General features: G+C 36.4%; 2 protein-coding genes across 2 annotated transcripts in view; one reads left to right on the forward strand and one right to left on the reverse strand.

Annotated features, from left to right (window-relative positions):
* The first annotated feature begins 213 nt into the window (after window positions 1–213).
* On the forward strand, window positions 214–1,410 carry LOC110034081. Its single transcript, XM_020738339.1, has 4 exons — window positions 214–464; window positions 550–641; window positions 710–958; window positions 1,057–1,410. Exons 1-4 carry the CDS (start codon window positions 338–340, stop codon window positions 1,213–1,215), a joined length of 627 nt encoding a protein of 208 aa, XP_020593998.1. The 5' UTR covers window positions 214–337; the 3' UTR covers window positions 1,216–1,410.
* Window positions 1,411–9,334: 7,924 nt separating this feature from the next.
* Window positions 9,335–19,287, reverse strand: part of LOC110018146 (protein BPS1, chloroplastic-like) — a 26,959-nt gene continuing 17,006 nt past the window's right edge. The window contains exon 5 of the mRNA XM_020715360.1: window positions 9,335–10,447. Coding sequence (XP_020571019.1) covers window positions 9,385–10,447 — 1,063 coding nt within the window. The 3' untranslated portion in view covers window positions 9,335–9,384. The remainder of the gene's footprint in view (window positions 10,448–19,287) is intronic.

Genomic DNA, 19,287 nt, shown 5'->3' on the forward strand with positions numbered 1-19,287 from the left:
ATATATATATCACCTAAACTATAAATATTTTCATTCTTAATTTTATGCACCAAAGAATTACAAATGTAAATATAAAGCTTTAGAGGTAGATATGTAAATATATAGGATGTGTGTGGTGTTCATGTAAATTTTCCTAATTATAAATATTAAAATTTAGATATTTAAATTATAAATGGTATCTATCTAAATTTTTGTATAAATATTCAAAAATCTCAATTGAAAAAGAATTCAGCTGGTTTGCTCACAGTTCCAATTATTTTTCCAAAGGTTTTGTTCCATTTTCCTTCTCTCTCAATTCGTCTTCTTCGGTCGTCACAGTTAATCTCGCTGGCCGTCCATGGAGTCACTAGTTACTTCCGCGCGAATCTCCTGCCCTTCATCCTCCTTCGCTCCTCTCTCCATCTCCTCCCCTAAAAGAACGAGCTCATCCATGCGCCTCCCGCATCACCGAATCTCATCCAAGAGTACCTTCCGCGCTTTTACTCCCTTTCCCCCTTTTCCTCAATTGATTACACGACATAACTGATTGTTTTTTCAAGCTCTGTCCAGATGGAGATGGGCATGATTTCCACCCCGACACCGAGGATACGGCTATCGTCCCTCTGCACAAGAACCGCAGTTCTCTTATTCGTCTTCCTAAGGTATTTGCATGCATGAACCCTTCATTTTTCGTTAGATCTGATTAGAGGAATATCTGGATTCGTATCAGGATGAAGCGATGGGACTTGTTCTGAGCGCGGCGGTGGGGCGAGGTTGGACTACGGGATCCGGAATGGAAGGTCCCGCTGCACCGGAATCGGATTCCATCGATCGAACTGTCTCGACGTTTCCGTGGTCTCTCTTCACTAAATCTCCTCGGCGGCGGATGCGTGTCGCCTTCACCTGCAACGTTTGTGGTCAGAGAACTACCCGCGCCATCAACCCTCATGCGTACACCGACGGGACTGTCTTTGTCCAGGTATCACATGCGATGTGTAATCTTTGATGGAAAAATTTTTATCGGTTTTGTAGTTTAGTGTTTTCTTTCTAAATTTTTGGTTGTGTGATCGGAAATAGTGTTGCGGCTGCAATATCTTCCACAAGCTGGTGGACAATCTTAATCTGTTCCATGAGATGAAGTGCTATGTGAACCCGACTTTTCGTTACAAAGGGGATGTGAGCATCAATTTCCTTGATGGTGACGATGATGACTGGAATATCTTCCCCGTTATGTGAGTGGAATGGATTCGCTTGGGAGGATCTCTGGGCTGGTTAGTAAAAAGTAATCTATGTAAATCTAATATTATAGTTACAATGATATTAGATTTATCAGTTAACATTTGTATATAGATGTTATGTTTCAAAATCTGTGAATTTTTAGTATGACGCTATTCTCTTTGAATCTAAGCCTTGATATACCTTATCTGGAAATTTACTTGTGGTGTTCTGTGTATTTTGTAAGCGCTGCCGCTATGGGTTTATTATTGTTGATGCCTTCCCTGATCCATACATGAAGTTGTTGATCTACCAGGTGCTCATGGGTATATATGGTATATATGTCCACAAATTTTGTAGAAAGTGTTCATGATTTCATTGGTGACATCCAACCGTTTGCCTATTGTTTTGGTTGGAAATGGTTTGTGCACTTTGGAAAATACGCATTTAAAAAAAAGCAGTGTCATTTAAAATCTAGGGAAATTAACATACATGCCACACAACTCTTATGTATTTACATATCTTATACCTAAAGTTTGATATTTACACTTCTAACACCTGGATGTCATAAACCTATGCTTACAAATCTGTGTTTCACTTTAAAAAGATATTAATGGCTGTATTTTTTATGTGATGCTAAAAATTTGGGTGTTTTTCATGTAAATATGAGTGTTTGGGTTTTAGATATGTAAATGCATAAGAATTGTGTGGTATGTATGTAAATGCCCCTAAAATCTACCTGTACTCTTCTAGTGCTGCAGTTTTCATTTGGAAAAATAAGTGCTTTAATAAGATGAAGTTGATATCATTTTTAATTCTTTTTTTGCATTGCAACCTATATTTTGTTAATACTTTTCGATATATAAAAGTGAGAGTCATTGCACTTAGAAAGATGAAAATGTTATTTTAGAAACTATTAAGTGAGAATTATGAGGAAACTTTTTTAGATGAGTACCGTGAACATAATCATGAAGTACTCCAAAGAAGTGAAATTAGCTTTGTATTTGGAAGATATATAAAAGTAAAAGCCTTAGGTCTAAAATAAATTCCTGGATTTGAAGAGTATTAAGAGCAAAAGAGATGTTCAGGATGGTAATAGTTATAGGCAAATTAATCATTTGTGTTACATAGTGAAATTATTAGGAGATTAAAGAAACTTGTTGGCTTGGGTAAATATGTCCCTTATAGTGAATCAATGTGATTTATTGCCAATATCTTTTATGTAGATGGTTGTAGTGCTAAGGTAATTGTCGGGAAAACAAGAGATAGGAGATTAATGACTTCTATTTGCTGAGCTTGAGAAATCTTTTGATCAAGCACATAAGAATTTACTTGGTGTGCATTAAGTAGAAAAGGCTTACCTCAATGAAACATTCAATTTATCAAAGATATGTGTGATCGAGCATTTTCTTGCATTATATAGAGTGACTAAAGGATTTACATTCATTATAATAATTAATATTTAGTCTTTAGCTCATTGTATTGGTTATGAAAGTACTTACTTAAGATATTCAAGTGACAATTCTAATAGTTGAGATCTCTATTGAAACGACTAAAAGGTTGAACGATGAAAAAAAAAGACAATAGGATTATAATTAATTGGGCAAAGATTACATTTTATGATATATAATTTTAGTGGAAGTGAAATTTATTGTTATAAGATTAGTGCTAGCTAAATGTGGCCGGTTTTAATCTCTTGGATTTGTGATACATAAGAATAGGCATGGATTTTTGAGTTAAAGCTAGTTTGGTCAAATAGAGATGTGCTTCTGAGACTCATGGGTCATTTGATGCAATGTTATTCAAATAGAAATCTTATTTTTCGAATGTACTCATAAATTAAGAATACGTTAATTATTTAAAAGAATCAATATTGATTAAAGATCTTTCTTTTCTCCTCCTCTTCTTTTTGGCTATCTAAATTGAACCAATCATGATAGCATCCACTTTGGTTGTTACTTAGATTACTTCAATCTTGCTTAGCAATGTTATTTAAGTTGCCTAAATGCGAGTGGCAACTTGACACCAATCATTTTTTATCATGAGTATGATGTTATAGTGTTGCATCAATGAAAACATTGAACTAAATAACCCTTCAAAGGTATATCTTATTAAAGTATATAAAATTCGTATGCTAATCAAATCCAGATATTAGGTGATGAAGAAGTCATTCATATCTGAATATCTGAGTTGTTGTAGCAAAAATGAGACTATTAAAATAGATGTGTGGTCAAATAAAAAATTATAAATTTAGAAATGATTATAGGATGAAAATATTGTGATATAGGATCTTCACAGCTGTCAAATCTTCTCCAAACAAATCATCACTATTTATACATTATTCAATCAGTTTACTATAGTTAATTATATTTCCTTTAATCAAATACTTTTCTGATTTAATCATGATATGATTAGATCTTATTTTGTTGCTATATAACTAGATATAAAAATATTTGATTTAATCATTTCGATCATGATATAGTCATATTGGATTATATGCCTGTATTTGATCGGCTCTATATAATAAGGACCGGTTTTTTTTTCCACCAGTTTGATGCAAAAATGGTTTTTGAGGCTGCCTGGACTAGTTGTATACTGGGTTCACGATCGAACTGGTTGAACTAACTGTCCAGCCCTGGTTTTAAGACCTTGCAAATTGAAGTTTTCACCTTGTGCGGCACTCAATGATAATGAACGGGAAAAAAAGGCTCATAAATCTTGCCCCAAATAATTGGGATAAGATTATTGACAATAATAATGATGACACTACTGGGTTTTTTCTTATTTGTAAACTTATGGAGATTGCGAATCAAAATTTTCTTATATTGCTGATTAAATTCGTTTACAGTTCAATTCCCACTTTGTTCAGCTTGTTGTCTGAATTCTTCGATTGTTTAGCATTTTTTTTTTTTTTAATTTTCTAGTCCTGGAATAAAATTCTCTAATTTGTTGAAGATCAACTTGAAAACACTACAGCTTATTCGGTTAATATCAAACTGAGAATACATCGAAGGGACTGAGATTTACACGAGACCAGAGGCATGACTTTATTAATGCTGCCAAAGAATTTCTTAGATTTTAAGATTAGATAATTCGCTTAGCTTAGTCTTCCTTGAACCTGATATGCTCTTTGGATCAGAATTAACTCAATTATGGAGAATTTAGAGCCAACTAGTATTATAATCATGCCAAACAAGATGATTAAACCTAATCTTAATTTAATCATTCAAGATTACCTAATCGTTCAACTTAAGTTAATCTAAGCTCAAATCAAGTGCCTCTAGGAATGGGCCATATTTCCATGACACTCAAGTATTGTAGTTATCTGCTATAGCAATATTCATGTTGACAAGGGCAGATTACATGCTATCAGGGGTAACACAACATGAACATCAATCTCGAAGCATATTGTTTTTTTTTTTTTTTTTTTTTTTTTTTGGATGGCAGCGAAATTTTTGCATGAAAGATAGAACTTGAACTCACCACCTTCCCATTTTAAACGTTTGTTATACCCTAGGCCACAATTATTATTGTGAAAAAGGGGGACATCCTGTGCTTGATTGCATAGCACACTGGTTAGAAATAAAGTGAAAAATTAGAATATGTTGATTTTGAGCACTCATCTACCTGAAAGAAATGGACTTCCTTTCAATCAGGAAGGACAGAATCAAGCCGCTAATTCATGAGTTTTCTATAATTAGAAGTTTCCTTATTTCCAATATCTTTATTCTGGTTTGTTTCTCTTTTAGTTGAACATTTAGCTTAGGAATATGTATTATTAAGTTACCTAAAATATATTATGCATTTTATTTTGTACCTAAAATAGATTATAAGATTGTTATTTAATGGAATGAAAGCAAATGTAAAAGGCAATCAAGCCTATTCAGTATTCAACCTATTTTTCTCAAAACTTTGACATGGTATCAGAGCCAAAATTTTTTCCTAACCACCAATAATCGTTGGAGAACCATCAAGACTCCCTTCCCGCCTGCCTTCTTGCGGGACAGGAAGGGAGAAACGATTTCTTTGCCTTGATTCTCGCTCGTCTGCTCGTCGTCTCATTATTTCTTTGCTTGCGTTGTCTTCGTTCTACTTCGTCTTTCTCTTCGACTCGGTCGGTCTCTACAGAGCCTCTTCTTCGTTCGAGCTCCACCCGCAGTGGCTCCCGCCTTTGACATGGTATTGGATTTCCTTCGCTAGCCATCTCTGCTTTTGCGGCATCTTTAACTGCTTCTTCCGTTGCTTCGTTTTCGGCTTCGACAAACTCGGCTTCGGCACTCTTGGGCTTCGCCCCACTCGGGCTTTGACACTTTTGGGCTTCGACACTCTTGGGCTTCGGCAATCTCAGGCTTCGATCTCTCGGGTTTCGACCTCTCGGCCTTTGACCCTCTTGGGCTTCGACACTTTTAGGTTTCGGCTTCTCTGGCTTCGGCACTTTTGAGCTTCAGCAGTTTTAGGCTTCGGCACTCTCGGGCTTTGACACTTTTGGGCTTCGACATGTTCAGACTTTGGCACTCTCAGACTTCAGCAATCTTAAGCTTCAGCAAAATTTTTGCTTCATCAGTCATGGACTTCGGCATTTTCAGACTTCAACACTCACAGCTTGAGGATTTTTTGTCCTGACAATGTTATCAGTTTCTTATTAGCAAATTGATGCTTCCTGATCAGCCAGCATCAATTTGAGGGGGGGTGTCAATCAGGAAGGACGGAAATCAAGCCGCTAATTTATGAGTTTTCTATAATTAGAAACTTCCTTATTTTTAATATTTTTATTCTGATTTGTTTCTTTTTTAGCTGAATATTTAGATTAGGAATATGTATTATTAAGTTACCTAAAATATATTATGCACTTTATTTTGTACCTAGAAGAAATTATAAGATTGTTATTTAATGGAATGGAAGCAAATGTAAAAAGCAATCAAGTCTATTCAGTATTCAATCTATTTTTCTCAAAATTTTGACACTTCCTAGGAGGTCATCAATTTTGATAGTACTCTCGCTTTAATATGCTTAACCGCGGACTATGATGCACTGGTGTTGATATGATCACTACTATTTTGATATTACTCTCGCTCCAGTACACTTAACCGCGGAGTTCTTATGAAGTAAGATGTATTGGTGTTGGTGCATTGATTGACAAATAAATACATTTCTTAGTTAGAATGGTTGTTATATATATATATTCTTAAAGTTCTTTTACTAGATCGAATTCTTATTGATATTTCTCTTACTCGATGAAAAGATTAAAAAAAAAATCCTTTTATGATAGCTTGCTTCAAGGAAAGATAGCCACTGGTTGTTTGGCATAGTGATTTTGGCAGTCAGCTCCAGTATGGATAAACTTTCCTTTATTACTGAAGCTTGAACCGCTGACCAGTTAATATTTGAAAGATTTACATTCATGCCGCTCAATTCTTATGTATTTACATATCGAGTAGCCCACTTTACCTGATGCAGAAAATGTGTATTTCACTTTTTAAAAGTTAAAATAGTATGTGATAGGATAGATTTGGGTGGTATGAAATGTGAAAATCAAAGTTTGGGGGGTATGCATGCAAATGCCCCTATAGTTCTCCAATTTCTCTGATCGCATTTCTTGATCCCTTTGCATTCTGCTTATTGCGACTGGAAGATAAATGTAAAAAATTATGCTGAAACTTTTGAAGGGTTCCACTCTGTCTATGCCTGCAAGAGTATATTTCATTTTTTTTTCCCTCAAGTTAAATATTTACAGATTTTGATGGTATAAATGTAAAATGTAAAGGTTTTTGGTCTTAGAAAGATGTGAACGCATTGATGCATTAGTGATTCGCCTCAACAAACTAGACGCTTAGATTCTTCCCATTCTCTGGTCAGATGATTGTTGTAGAATGAACATGAAAAAAGAGTGGTCTTTGCTAAGTGGGCATTTTGTTTTTTTGGGAAATTTACATAAATGCCGCATAATTCTCACATATTTACATATTTGACTCCTAAAGTTTGATATTTGCATTTATAACACTTTGTATTAAAAAGCTATTCATGCAAAATGTTTATTTCATTTTTATGAAGTTATTAATAATAGTATTTTTTTTTTATGTGATGTTAAAGATTTTAGCGGTATGCATGTAAATAAAGTTTAGGTCCCCCATCTTGGCAAAACAATTTATTTGTGCTCTTTTATGTAATTTGTATAAGACGGATTATAAATAACTTAGTTAATACTAATTTGATATTTTGTGATATTGGTAAAGTAGAGGCCATGGCTGTTGAATAGTAATTGTTGGATGATGCAAGTTAGGACATGATGTCGGGCGCCATTAATCAAGCGATGATGATGATGATGATCGAATTATAGTGATTAAGCAATAACGGTTGATAGTGGTGGTGGTCATTAGTGTTGTACGTCGCGTGGAGCTCTAAAATTTTGTAATTTTGTAAGTTCCCTCTCATCAAGTCGCAATCCCCTTCATGTATAGAAGAATGTGATTTCGTTTATAATTTTAAGAATGACATTTTAGTTATTTTGGCCAAAGTTTCAAAATTCCTATTTATGGTTGTAGATGAACCATTGCACTTGTTGAACCACTTGAACTGGACTCGAGTAAGGTTCGTTCATGTTCGTTCAAATTAGAAATAAACAAGCTTGAATAATTTTTAAAAGTTTGAAGCTTAAACGAACTGAACATGAACATGGTCGAACTTGTTAGTTTAACGAACAAACTCATTTGTCGTTCAACATGTAACTCCTTAGATATTTGATATTAAGCTCGATATAACTTGTATTATATATATGATATATTATTTAAATAAAATTTAATTAATTAGAATTTATTTAATTATAGATTTAACAGTAATATATTATTACAGAAATAATATTTTTAATTTATTTACTAATTATATATTTTATTAATATGTAAATGATAATTTAAAATGAGTCATAAAAGATTTTTCTTGTAGAGTTTTAATAACTTTGAGTATAATGAGTTCATACTGCAATTTCCAACAATATTATTGTGGATTTCCTTATTGTTATTATTTTCTTATTAATATGATTAAATAGATGATCAACCCTATAACTTTTAGGATCAATTTAGTTCTTCCACCAACAAAATTTGAACTGGTGTTGTCCTATCAATAAGAACTATTTAGTTAATTAGCGAAGTTCAAAGATTCTAAAATCTATTAAATTTTTAATATGAAAATATTGATTATCGTTTGAATTTTTAGCTCATTTATATATTTGTTCAGTTGTCATAAGCAAATCAAGTACAATCAAGTTCAAACAATGAAAAAGTTTAAATAAATCCAGCATGAACAATGTATGAAAATTTGAAACAAACTCAAGCTAAACATGAACAATGACATATTCGGCTCGGCATGATTACAACCCCACTCATATTAAATGTTAACATAGCTTAATTCATGGAAAAATATTTATTTGGCTAAATACAACTCATGCTGCCATCATAACTTTTGCTTTGTTTTTCGGCAAAATTTTAAAAATCGAATTTTTTTAAAAAATTAATATTAAAAGTCGGCCAAGTAAAAATAAAATTTATAAAATAGGCAAAATCATCTGCCATGTGGCCACACTTTTCAAGGAGCTCTTACATGAGTTGCTGTTTATAGTCCCACAGCCTCTCAGGTAATATAAATAAATAAATATACATTTAATTATTTAACACTCCTATTTTTAGATTTTTTAAATACCACTACTATTAATTATTTAAATATAAATGTAAAATTATATGTCATGTAAATTTTTGTAAAAATCACTAATGATATGCAATAGCTAGTAATTGATGAGGTTGTTATAAGTTATAGTGATTATTCTTTTGTTAATTGCAGAAATTATGATTTAATTAAGAACATTATTAATTTTTAATTAAGTTTTAATTTATAAAAATCCATTTTAATAATGATGGAACATATAAGTTTAAAAACTTAATGGGAGTTAAATATATAACATAATATTTAAAGTAAACCTAATTTAAAAAAAAATATTAGTTGAATATAATATTATGCATTTATAAAAATATCATTTTAATGATAATTTTGATACATATAGTAGTGATAATTTTGATATTGCTTAAAGGATATAATGCTTCAAAAATACAACTAAAATTTTAGATGTTCAACATCATAAATCACATCATAAATCACAAAAATTTAATGATTTGCATGCAAAACCCCCAAATAAAAATGCAATCACCTCACCACATGCTCTACAGCAATGTTCTGTCCTGGTTGATAAGCCGCTTGAAGATTCTGAAGCAAAGCATCCCTACCAGACAGCAAATTCTGGAAAAATTCATCAATTCCACTCGAAACCATATCCACAGCCTCAAATAGCTTCTCTGCACTTTCAGCCAATTCTGAAACACATTCCTGCATTCTTTTTCCTCCTGATTCCTCCTCCATTGATGCAAGCTCTGCAGAATCAATAACATTACACTGACACCCTAAAGTTTCTTCCTTTTTGCATACAAGCCCATGTAACCTCCCCCCACACATCTTCACTGCTTCCACTTCTTTCAAAAATACCGCCTTTTCCGTCGAAAGACGAGCCCTGATTTCTGGGATTAAAGTAACTTTCAGGTCATTAAAGGCCTCAGACCACAAGAAGTCCCCAGAAACATGAAGCTCCATTAAAGGCTTGGAGGAACCTGATAGTGCTGCTATTACAATGCTGAATACAAATAAAGTTTCAATTTTTACTCCATAAAGAGCTCTCATTAGCACCTTTCCTTTGGCCGAGTTCCTCGCCTTTCGAATGTGTAGTTGTTCTGCAAGTTTCTGTAAGATGCTACAGCACTCTTCAAGCTTGGGATTTCTTGACTCAAACCGGCGAGTCAGCTCATGATGAGATTCGACGGCTTTTCTTAGTTCGTCAGAAAAGGGAAATTTGTTTGAAGGGATGTTGAATGCGTGTAAAACATGCTGTAATAAGAGCTGTATTTGATCGAACCAAGAAAGCTCGGACGTTAAAGCGATGCAAATATCGAGTAAGTTTATGCTGTCGTTCAAGTAGGCGTTCATCCAACTACTATCCCAATCAGAGAGGGGGAAGTGAAGATCGGCGATTAAAGCTTTGATGCTCGTGTGAATCTCCGATAAGGACTCGACGGCGCGTCGAATCCAAAGAAGGCTAAAGATTTCGGACGAATCCTTGGGCACAAGAGCTCTCAAGCTTCTAGATAATATAAGCTCAAAATCATTCAGTAAGGTTGGGGGTTTAGATGAAATATGAGATTTCTTCGAAAAGATTTGCCTGAAAGGGTTTCCAAAAGTGAAATGGGAATTATGCCCATCATCTGTACTGCTCATTTTTTTTATTCAACTCTGCTGAATAGAAGCTTTCCTTCAGTTTCAACATTTATTACAATGAAAAATACAAGAAAAACAAATAGAAGGGCCAATTTCTTTTATGCTGAGTTATATTGCACGAGCAAATTTACTGTAAATAACGAAAAAAACCTTTTACATGTTGAATGTATGATAATTAAGCTTCAACTGAAACCTTAATCAAAAACTTAAAAATATAATTTCTTCGAGAATCAATGCAAAATATTAAGCGCAATGTGAACACCACAAATTAATAAACACTTATTATCATAAATGCATGGATGGAATTGACGTAACCCACGAATCCTAAGAACACTTCTTCAGCAAAAAGCAATAAACTTTAGGGACATTTACGTACATACCACCCAATTCCTATGTATTTATATAGAACCTAAACTTTATTTTTTACATTTATACCACCAAAATATTTGATGTCACATGAAAAATACCATTAAATTAACTTTTAAAAAGTGAAACTTTTTTATGCATAGGTAAGGTGACATATATGTCAAAATTGAAGTTTGTGTTAGTATGTAAATACAAAAGAATTAACCAGCATGCATGCAAATGTTCCTAATTTTTAACGAGGAAAGTTCAACAATGTATGGATAGTTAAGCTCGTCAAACTAGAACAAATATTTTGAGTGCGTTGTCACGGGCTAACTTTTCCCAAGTCACCCGTGCGACTTTAGCGCTCTCCTTTAGCACTAAATCAGTCTAATCCTTACAACGTTTGGACTTGTGAGCACCAAGCACTCTTAAGAAGAAAAGTAGAAAAAAAAGAACACTTCACACTTAAATACTTGAAAGCTTTGATTCAAAGCTTTGGTGATTACAAATGAGGGGAGGGACTCCTATTTATAGCCCCATCCAAGCCTAATAGAACATTCTAGAGCACATTAAATTATTCTAATTTCTAGAGAGTTCTACATTCTTCTCTTATTACACACATAGCCCTCTAATTTCTAGAGAGTTCTACATTCCTATCTTATTACACACATAGCCCAAGAACATCCTAAGTTATTCTTAATTTCTTCTTGGAGCTTTTCCTCCTCTTATTCTTTAGAATTAGGTGGAATTTTCTAGAACCCCTTGGATGACTCTCTACATTCTAGCCTTCTCTAGAATCTTTCATCCCATGGTTGTCTTGTCAATTTCTCGTATGTGGCGGAGCGTGACAGTGTGTTCTCAATGCACGTAACACAAACAGAAGTACATGAGTATTTGGACTTCATTCAGTTGTTTACCAGCTCAATACAACATAACAAATTGTATAAGCAAATACAATTATACAATTTTTTTTTAGTTATTTTCCTAAAACGAGCTCATCTGCTGAAGTGACCGAATCGAGTCCACCTGTAGAAGTGACTAAATCAAGCTCACCTGTCGAAATAGTTGTACACATTCATTTTGTAAGGACGGTCTAATAGCCCACTTGTGCAGGGCCAGTTATCGAAGAAGGCCATCATGATCATTTGGGAGAACAAATATTTTGAGCACGTCAAACTATAACAAATATTTTGAGCCATACACATCGACTAGGTGTATGGTCGAAGAATAGTATTTAAGTCTTGGGCTGCCCACCACCCCGAATAGCTCTTTTGGGAAGTGACAAGTGGTATCAGAGCAGATTACTGTCTGTCAGGTGTGTGAACTCTCCATGGTCAAGTAGGACCCTCAGAGGAGCTGATCCGTGACGAGGGTGTCACGTGATTGGGTGGAGAAGAATATCACGGACAAAAAATCTCACATTGGCTAGGTGTATGGTCGAAGAGCAGTATTTAAGTCCTGGGCTGCCCACCACCCCGAAGAGCTCTTTTGGGAGGTGACAAGTGGTATCAGAGCAGAATACTGTTTGTCAGGTGTGTGGACTCTCCATGGTCCAGTGGGACCCTCAGAGAAGTCGATCCGTGACGAGGGTGTCACGTGATTGGATGGAGGAGAATGTCACGGACAAAAAGTCCCATATCGTCTAGGTGTATGGCCGAAGAACAGTATTCAAGTACAAAATATTCATTTCTCTCTATTATGCTTCTTAAGAGTGCTTGGGGCTCATAAGTCCAGTGTTGTGAGGGGTAAGGTTGATTCAGTGCTAAGAAAGAGCGCTAAAGCCACACGGGTGACTTGAGGAAAGTTAGTTTGTGACAGTTGGTATCAGAGCTTTGGTTCGAGAGAATGACGAAAAGCGTCAAGGAGCATGTGATGGAGTCGGAAGCCACTAATGTTGAGTCGTCTCAAGGGCGAGATCGTCAGGAGTAAAGGGATCCCGTTGCACCAAAGCCGCATGGGAGGTCTAAGGAGATCATGCATAGCTTTGATTCATGCCTTGCTCGGATGGAGGAGGCAATGAATGACATGGAGGGCCAAGTAGAGGAACTTGGCCAAAGGGTTAATAGACTCGAGGAGGAGGGCGTCACCATCCATTCAACAATCAGAGGTATGATGCTCCAACTTGAGGATACCTTAATGGGTCAAGTGGCTAAGTTGCGAGAGGATTTTATGGGGAAGCTCCAAGAGGTGTGAAGTGCCTATAAGGAAGAGATGAGTGACATGCGTGTTATAGCTTGGAGGAAATGCGTGGGAACATTTTGTTGTGCAAGAAGACACTCGCGTCATCCACAAGCTATCCCACTTTCGAAGCCAGGAGGATTGAATTTCCAAAACCTACGAGTTTTGGAGGTATTTGCAACGCGAAGGAAGTAGACAACTTCATATGGGGACTAGAGCAATACTTTGGAGCGATGGGGATTGCCGATGAAGATGCAAAAATATAATTTGCTTTTCGTCATTCCCTCGAACCAAAGCTCTGATACCAACTGTCACGGACTAACTTTCCTCAAATCACCCGTGCGGCTTTAGCGCTCTTTCTTAGCACTAAATCAGTCTTACCCCTCACAACACTGGACTTATGAGCCCCAAGCACTTTTAAGAAAAATAATAGAGAGAAAGGAATACTTTACACTTGAATACTTGAATGCTTTTGATTCAATGCTTAGGTAATTATAAATGAGGGGAGGGGCTCCTATTTATAGTCTCCTCCATATCTTTGGTCTTACATCTAGCCAATGTGGGACTATTTCATGTCCAAGAGAAGCTTTTTAAATTACAATATAATATTCTTCATTCTCTCGAACCAAAGCACTGATACCAACTGTCACGGACTAACTTTCCTCAAATCAACCGTGCGGCTTTAGCGCTCTTTCTTAGCACTAAATCAGTCTTACCCCTCACAACACTGGACTTATGAGTCCCAAGCACTTTTAAGAAAAATAATAGAGAGAAAGGAATACTTTACACTTGAATACTTGAATGCTTTTGATTCAATGCTTAGGTAATTACAAATGAGGGGAGGGGCTCCTATTTATAGCCTCTACCATATCTTTGGTTTTACATCTAGCCAATGTGAGACTATTTCATGTCCAAGAGAAGCTTTTAGATTACAATATAATATTCTAACTTCTAAACTATTCTTATGTGCATACATAACTCTAGAACATTATAGGTTATTCTTAAATTCTCTTTACAGCTTTTCCTTCTTGCTCTCTTCGGAATGAAGTGGAATCTTCTAGAGTCTCTTTGATGACTCTCTGTATTCTGACCTTCTTTAGAATCTTCCATCCTGTGCTTGTCTTGCCGATTTCTCGAATATGGCGGAGCGTGACACTCTCCCCCACTTAAACCTACAATGCCCTCATTGCGACTGCACCTTTGAAATAGCCTCTTTGGTTTGCTCCATACTTGGCAAGCTTTGGCTCTTCCTTGATGCAACACCTCTTCTTGGCTGGCGGCTTATCCCTTGCCTCCACCACGTTCCTTGGCACCCCAACTCTTTGAGTCTTTTCTCCTTCATTGGTATGAAGAATAGCCAAGTTGTCCCTCTTGCCCTGTGAAATGCCATCCCTGAGCTGGATTGCCGATAGCGTTTTGGATCCATGCTTGCTTAACCTTATTATCGGTATTGAGCAAGCTTGACTCCCTTCTGTGATGCACAGGCTATTGGCAAAAGACATTGGGAATTCTCTTGTTTGCTCTAAGAAGTTCATTCCCATAACGACTTTGTAATCATCCAAGGGAATGACAAAGAAGTCTAGATTACCTAACCATGCCCCAATGCTGGTCTTGACTCCCTTAGCCACTCCATCGATTGACATCTCTGCTGAGTTGATGACTTTGATGGAGCCCCTCCTTTAATCATCTGCAACCCCAATCTCTTTGCTTCCTCGCTGGAGATGAAGTTATGGGAAGCATCTGTATCTACCATCGCCCTGGTAGTCTTCCCTCTTATTGTAATCTCCACAAAGAGTAACTCCTTCCCTTGTGGTTTTGTTGGAGCATGCATCGCGTTCAGCAGTTGAAGAGATCCCACATGTGCCTTCATGTCACTTTCTTCTTCCACCTTGTGACTTGCAAGTAGAGAATTGAGGCTCCTTGCAAAGAAAGCAACGGTTTTGATATGACTTGTTGTTAGTCTTCCCCTTATCCCTTGTCTTTGTTGGTGTTGGTTCGCGACGTTTGTCCTCCTTGAGTTCGCCCTTGTCATCCCCGCATTTGTCATTACTCTGCTTATTTTCAGACTTTCTAGGCTCCTTTGAATAATCAACCAAGCTTTCGACAACTGCGATGGCAATGGCAAGATCTTGCACTCCTCACCTCCTAAGCTCGGTCTTTGCCCAATGTTGGAGCCCATCCATGAAGTTGAAGAGAGCATCTTTGTCTGACATATCAGGGATTTCAAGAATTAAGTTTGTAAATTCTCTAATGTAGTCTTGAATCAAACCTTCTTGCTTAAGCCTTAGCAGTCGGGCTCGGGCCTCATCATCGGCATTCTCGGGATAGAACTGTCTCTTTAGCTCTCTCTTGAAGTCATTAAAAGTGGACATGGAGCACAAACCGTTCTCTACATCTCCTTTTCTTCTTCTCCACCAAAGCATAGCGATGTCTGAAAGATAAAGAGAAGCAAATTGTATTTTTACATCTTCATCAAGAATCTCCATCGCTCCAAAGTATTGCTCTAGTCTCCATATGAAGTTGTCTACTTCCTTCGCGTTGTGAATACCTCCTAAACTCATAGGTTTTGGAACTTCAATCCTCTGGCTTCGAAAGTGGGATGGCTTGTGGATGACGCGAGTGCCTTCTTGCACAACAAAATGTCCCCACGCATTTCCTCCAAGCTAGCAAGCATGTCACTCATCTCTTCCTTATAGGCACTTCGCACCCCTTGGAGCTTCCCCATAAAATCCTCCCGCAACATAGCCACTTGGCCCATTAAGGTCTCCTCAAGTTGGAGCATCATACCTCTGATTGTTGAATAGATGGTGACGTCCTACTCCTCGAGTTCATAAGCCCTTTGGTCAAGTTCCTCTACTTGGCCCTCCATGCCATTCATTGCCTCCTCGATCCGAGCAAGGCGCGAATCAAAGTTATGCATGATCTCCTTAGACCTCTCATGCGGCTTGGGTGCAACTGGGTCCCTTTGATCCTGGCGACCTCGCCCTTGAGATGACTCCACATTAGTGGCTTCTGACTCCATCACGTGCTCCTTGACCTTTTTCGCCATTCCCTCAAACCAAAGCTCTGATACCAACTGTCACGAACTAACTTTACTCAAGTCACCCGTGCAGCTTTAGAGCTCTTTCTTAGCACTAAATCAGTCTTATCCCTCACAACACTGGACTTATGAGCCTCAAGCACTCTTAAGAAGAATACTAGCCTTACCCCTCACAAATACTTGAATGTTTTTTATTCAATGCTTGGGTAATTACAAATGAGGGGAGGAGCTCCTATTTATAACCTCCTCGATATCTTTAGTCTTACATCTAGCTAATGTGAAACTATTTCATGTCCAAGAGAAGCTTCTAGATTTCAATATAATATTTTATCTTCTAAATTATTCTTATGTACATACATAACTCTAGAACATTCTAGTTTATTCTTAAATTCTCTTTAGTGTTTTTCCTTCTTGCTCTCTCCGGAATGAAGTGGAATCTTCTAGAGTCCATTTGATGACTCTTTGCATTCTGACCTTCTCTAGAATCTTCTATCTTGTGCTTGTCTTGCCGATTTCTCGAATATGGCAGAGCGTGACAGTGTGTTCTCAATGCACGCAACATAAATAGGAGTACATGACTATTTGGACTTCGTTCAGCTCCTTATCAGATCAATACAACAAAAAATATTTGTATAAGCAAATATGATTTTACAAGATTTTTTTTACTTATTTTCCTGAATTGAACTGATCACCTACAAAGGTGACTGAATTGAGCTTATCTATTGAAAGAGTTATATTCACTCCTTTTGGAAGGGCAGTCTAGCCCACTTGTGCAGGGACAGCTATCGGTGAAGGTCATCATGAACAATAAAAACATATATCAATACATCATTAAGAATGCCACCCGACATTTGCATCTTAGTCTTTCCATCCAGACACCAAAAATGGGTATTGTATCGACACCCCAAATCACCGTCTTTTCATCAAAATATTGAGGGGAAGGGCGCAGTATAGTACGAAATGTGTCTCATTTATTGTTTTGTGACTCTTCTCCCTTGTGCATAAAAGGAAAGTCAAGAGGAGATGGAAAGGGAGGGATATATCTCTTCTCAGGAGGGAGATATATTAATCTCTCTCTCTCTCTCTTAGGGAGGATTTTGTAACTCAGAATCTCCGATAGGCCAGACCTTTCCGAATTGCTGAAGATAAGAGCTCAATACATTCTCTTAAATTTTCTCTCAAATTCACATTCATCTCTCTTTATTTTCCCCACTTTCATTTATTTTCTCTCTGTGAGTCAAAGTCTTTTATTAGGTTTTATATATTCACAAACAATACAAAACCCTACATATCAAAAATATTCAACAATAATATATTTAAATGTTGATTGATTTATACTCTTAAATCATAATACATTGACATATTAAGAAGTGGTTATGATCGTTTAGTTATCATACATTTCAAAATAAATGATTTATAAGTAATTTTAATATTTTATTTAATTTTGCATGCATAATTTTTTAATAAGTTTAATTGTTGATACCTAATATTTTTTAAGTCAAACTCACAACTCACAACTCACAAGATAGGGTGCACCGATACTAATAAAAAAATTAAAGAAATATGAAATAAATTAAAAATGCTCTTAATATTAGAAATATGAAAAAATAAGAATATTTAAGGATGAAAAAACATAAATGATTATCCAATGATACTAGGTAAAAAAATTAAGAAAAGAATATTAAGTACATTAAAAAAATTTAACATAAATTCAAAAATAAAATCATCAATAATCTTAGAATATTGTAAAGAAAAAATAAACATAAGTTATTTGGTACAACATAAATAATCAAAATCTTTACATTCTCTAATACATTTTGATACTACTTATAAAAATTCAGATTAAATTTGAAGAATGTGCAAACTCTTTTTTATTTTTTAAAATTAGCGCGTGACAAGCATGTACACTGACGCAGGAGCAGCAGATGATGCAGAAGCAGAAAGCATCACGAGAGTGCGAGAAAACGCAGGAGCGCTAGGTCCGACGCAGGAACGCCCAGACCATGCAGACGCAGGAATTGTCGCGTGGGTTTGACTCGATCCAGGCATAATCGAGATTGAGCGGACCTCCTTAGCTCACGATTCCCTCTTATTTGGAGTGGAGCCCACTCCTCTTCACCCCAACATTATTTATATATTATTTTTTTGTGTTTTAGGTTTGTTTTTGGCTCAGATTTCTATTAAAACAGTCGTCGACGTCCAGCTTTTCCCTTTTAGGGTTATATATGACAATGAGTAATGCTTCAGTTGTATCTTGTCTGAAGTGGTGATTATCCTCGACATTCTCATCCCTATCGCCGCTATAATTGCTCCAACCACCAAAAAACAACCATGTTATTGTCTTCCTGCAATGTCGACCACCTCTCCTCCCTTCTCAATCTGTTGTCCCTTGCCGCTGACACTTCTCTTTGTTGTCGTCATCCCGAGGACAGCCCGCTCATTGCCTTTCCGCAATTTCAACACTCACTATTGCTGCCATCACTGTCCCATCCATCCCAACACCCCCTCCTTTACCTCCTCTCAGTCTCCTACCTTGTTGTCGCACCCTCCCACATTCCCCAGCGTGTTGTCCAGCCACCAAACCACCTTTCGTTCACTGCCATTAGGTCTTTCTATTACCTTCTGCTCTCCTTTTCCACTAACTCGACGCGCAGCCCACCACCGTCGATCCTCACCCAAGGAGATCTTTTGTGTTTGTGTCATTTTCTTGTTAGAAGTGTTTTTGTTTGTAATTTCCTTTGTATTTCAGCAATAATAATTTAATTTCTACTGTGGTTTGTGTTAACTCCGGTATCACCGAATGTATGTCGAACACTGCATGATTGTTAGTAGTGAAGTGTCAGTGGAGCATAAGCTCGCATACCTATTGAGCCTAAATCAATAGAATAAAAAGTTCAGATTTTTTAACATAATCAAATGTGAATTGAGCTCAAATGGAGCAAAAAAAAAATGAACGAGCCAAATACAAACACATATCAAACTTGCTCAAATTCGGCTCCTTCACGCCTCTGCTATCAATCCCTTAAACAAAAAGGAAAAAAGGGCGGACCCTTCAAAAGGAAACAAATTCAGACATTAGAGGAATATAAACATGTTTTATCCATCAGCAACAAAGGATTATAATGCTGCTCCGACAAACTCCTACATAAAATTGCAATAAAATGTGTCCAATTGGGCCACGTGATGGATTGAGTGTGGCTAACTAAAAAATAAAGCGA

Source organism: Phalaenopsis equestris, unplaced genomic scaffold, assembly GCF_001263595.1.
Source record: "Phalaenopsis equestris unplaced genomic scaffold, ASM126359v1 Scaffold000002, whole genome shotgun sequence".
Classification (NCBI taxonomy): Eukaryota; Viridiplantae; Streptophyta; class Magnoliopsida; order Asparagales; family Orchidaceae; genus Phalaenopsis; species Phalaenopsis equestris.

What these genes read in the sequence shown, in the direction of transcription:
- LOC110034081 (XM_020738339.1), top strand. Translation starts at nt 338, where the DNA reads ATGGAGTCACTAGTTACTTCCGCGCGAATCTCCTGCCCTTCATCCTCC. An exon ending in TCACCGAATCTCATCCAAGA is followed by an intron (nt 465 to 549) that starts GTACCTTCCGCG and finishes AGCTCTGTCCAG; the next exon opens with ATGGAGATGGGCATGATTTC. An exon ending in ACGGGACTGTCTTTGTCCAG is followed by an intron (nt 959 to 1,056) that starts GTATCACATGCG and finishes GATCGGAAATAG; the next exon opens with TGTTGCGGCTGCAATATCTT.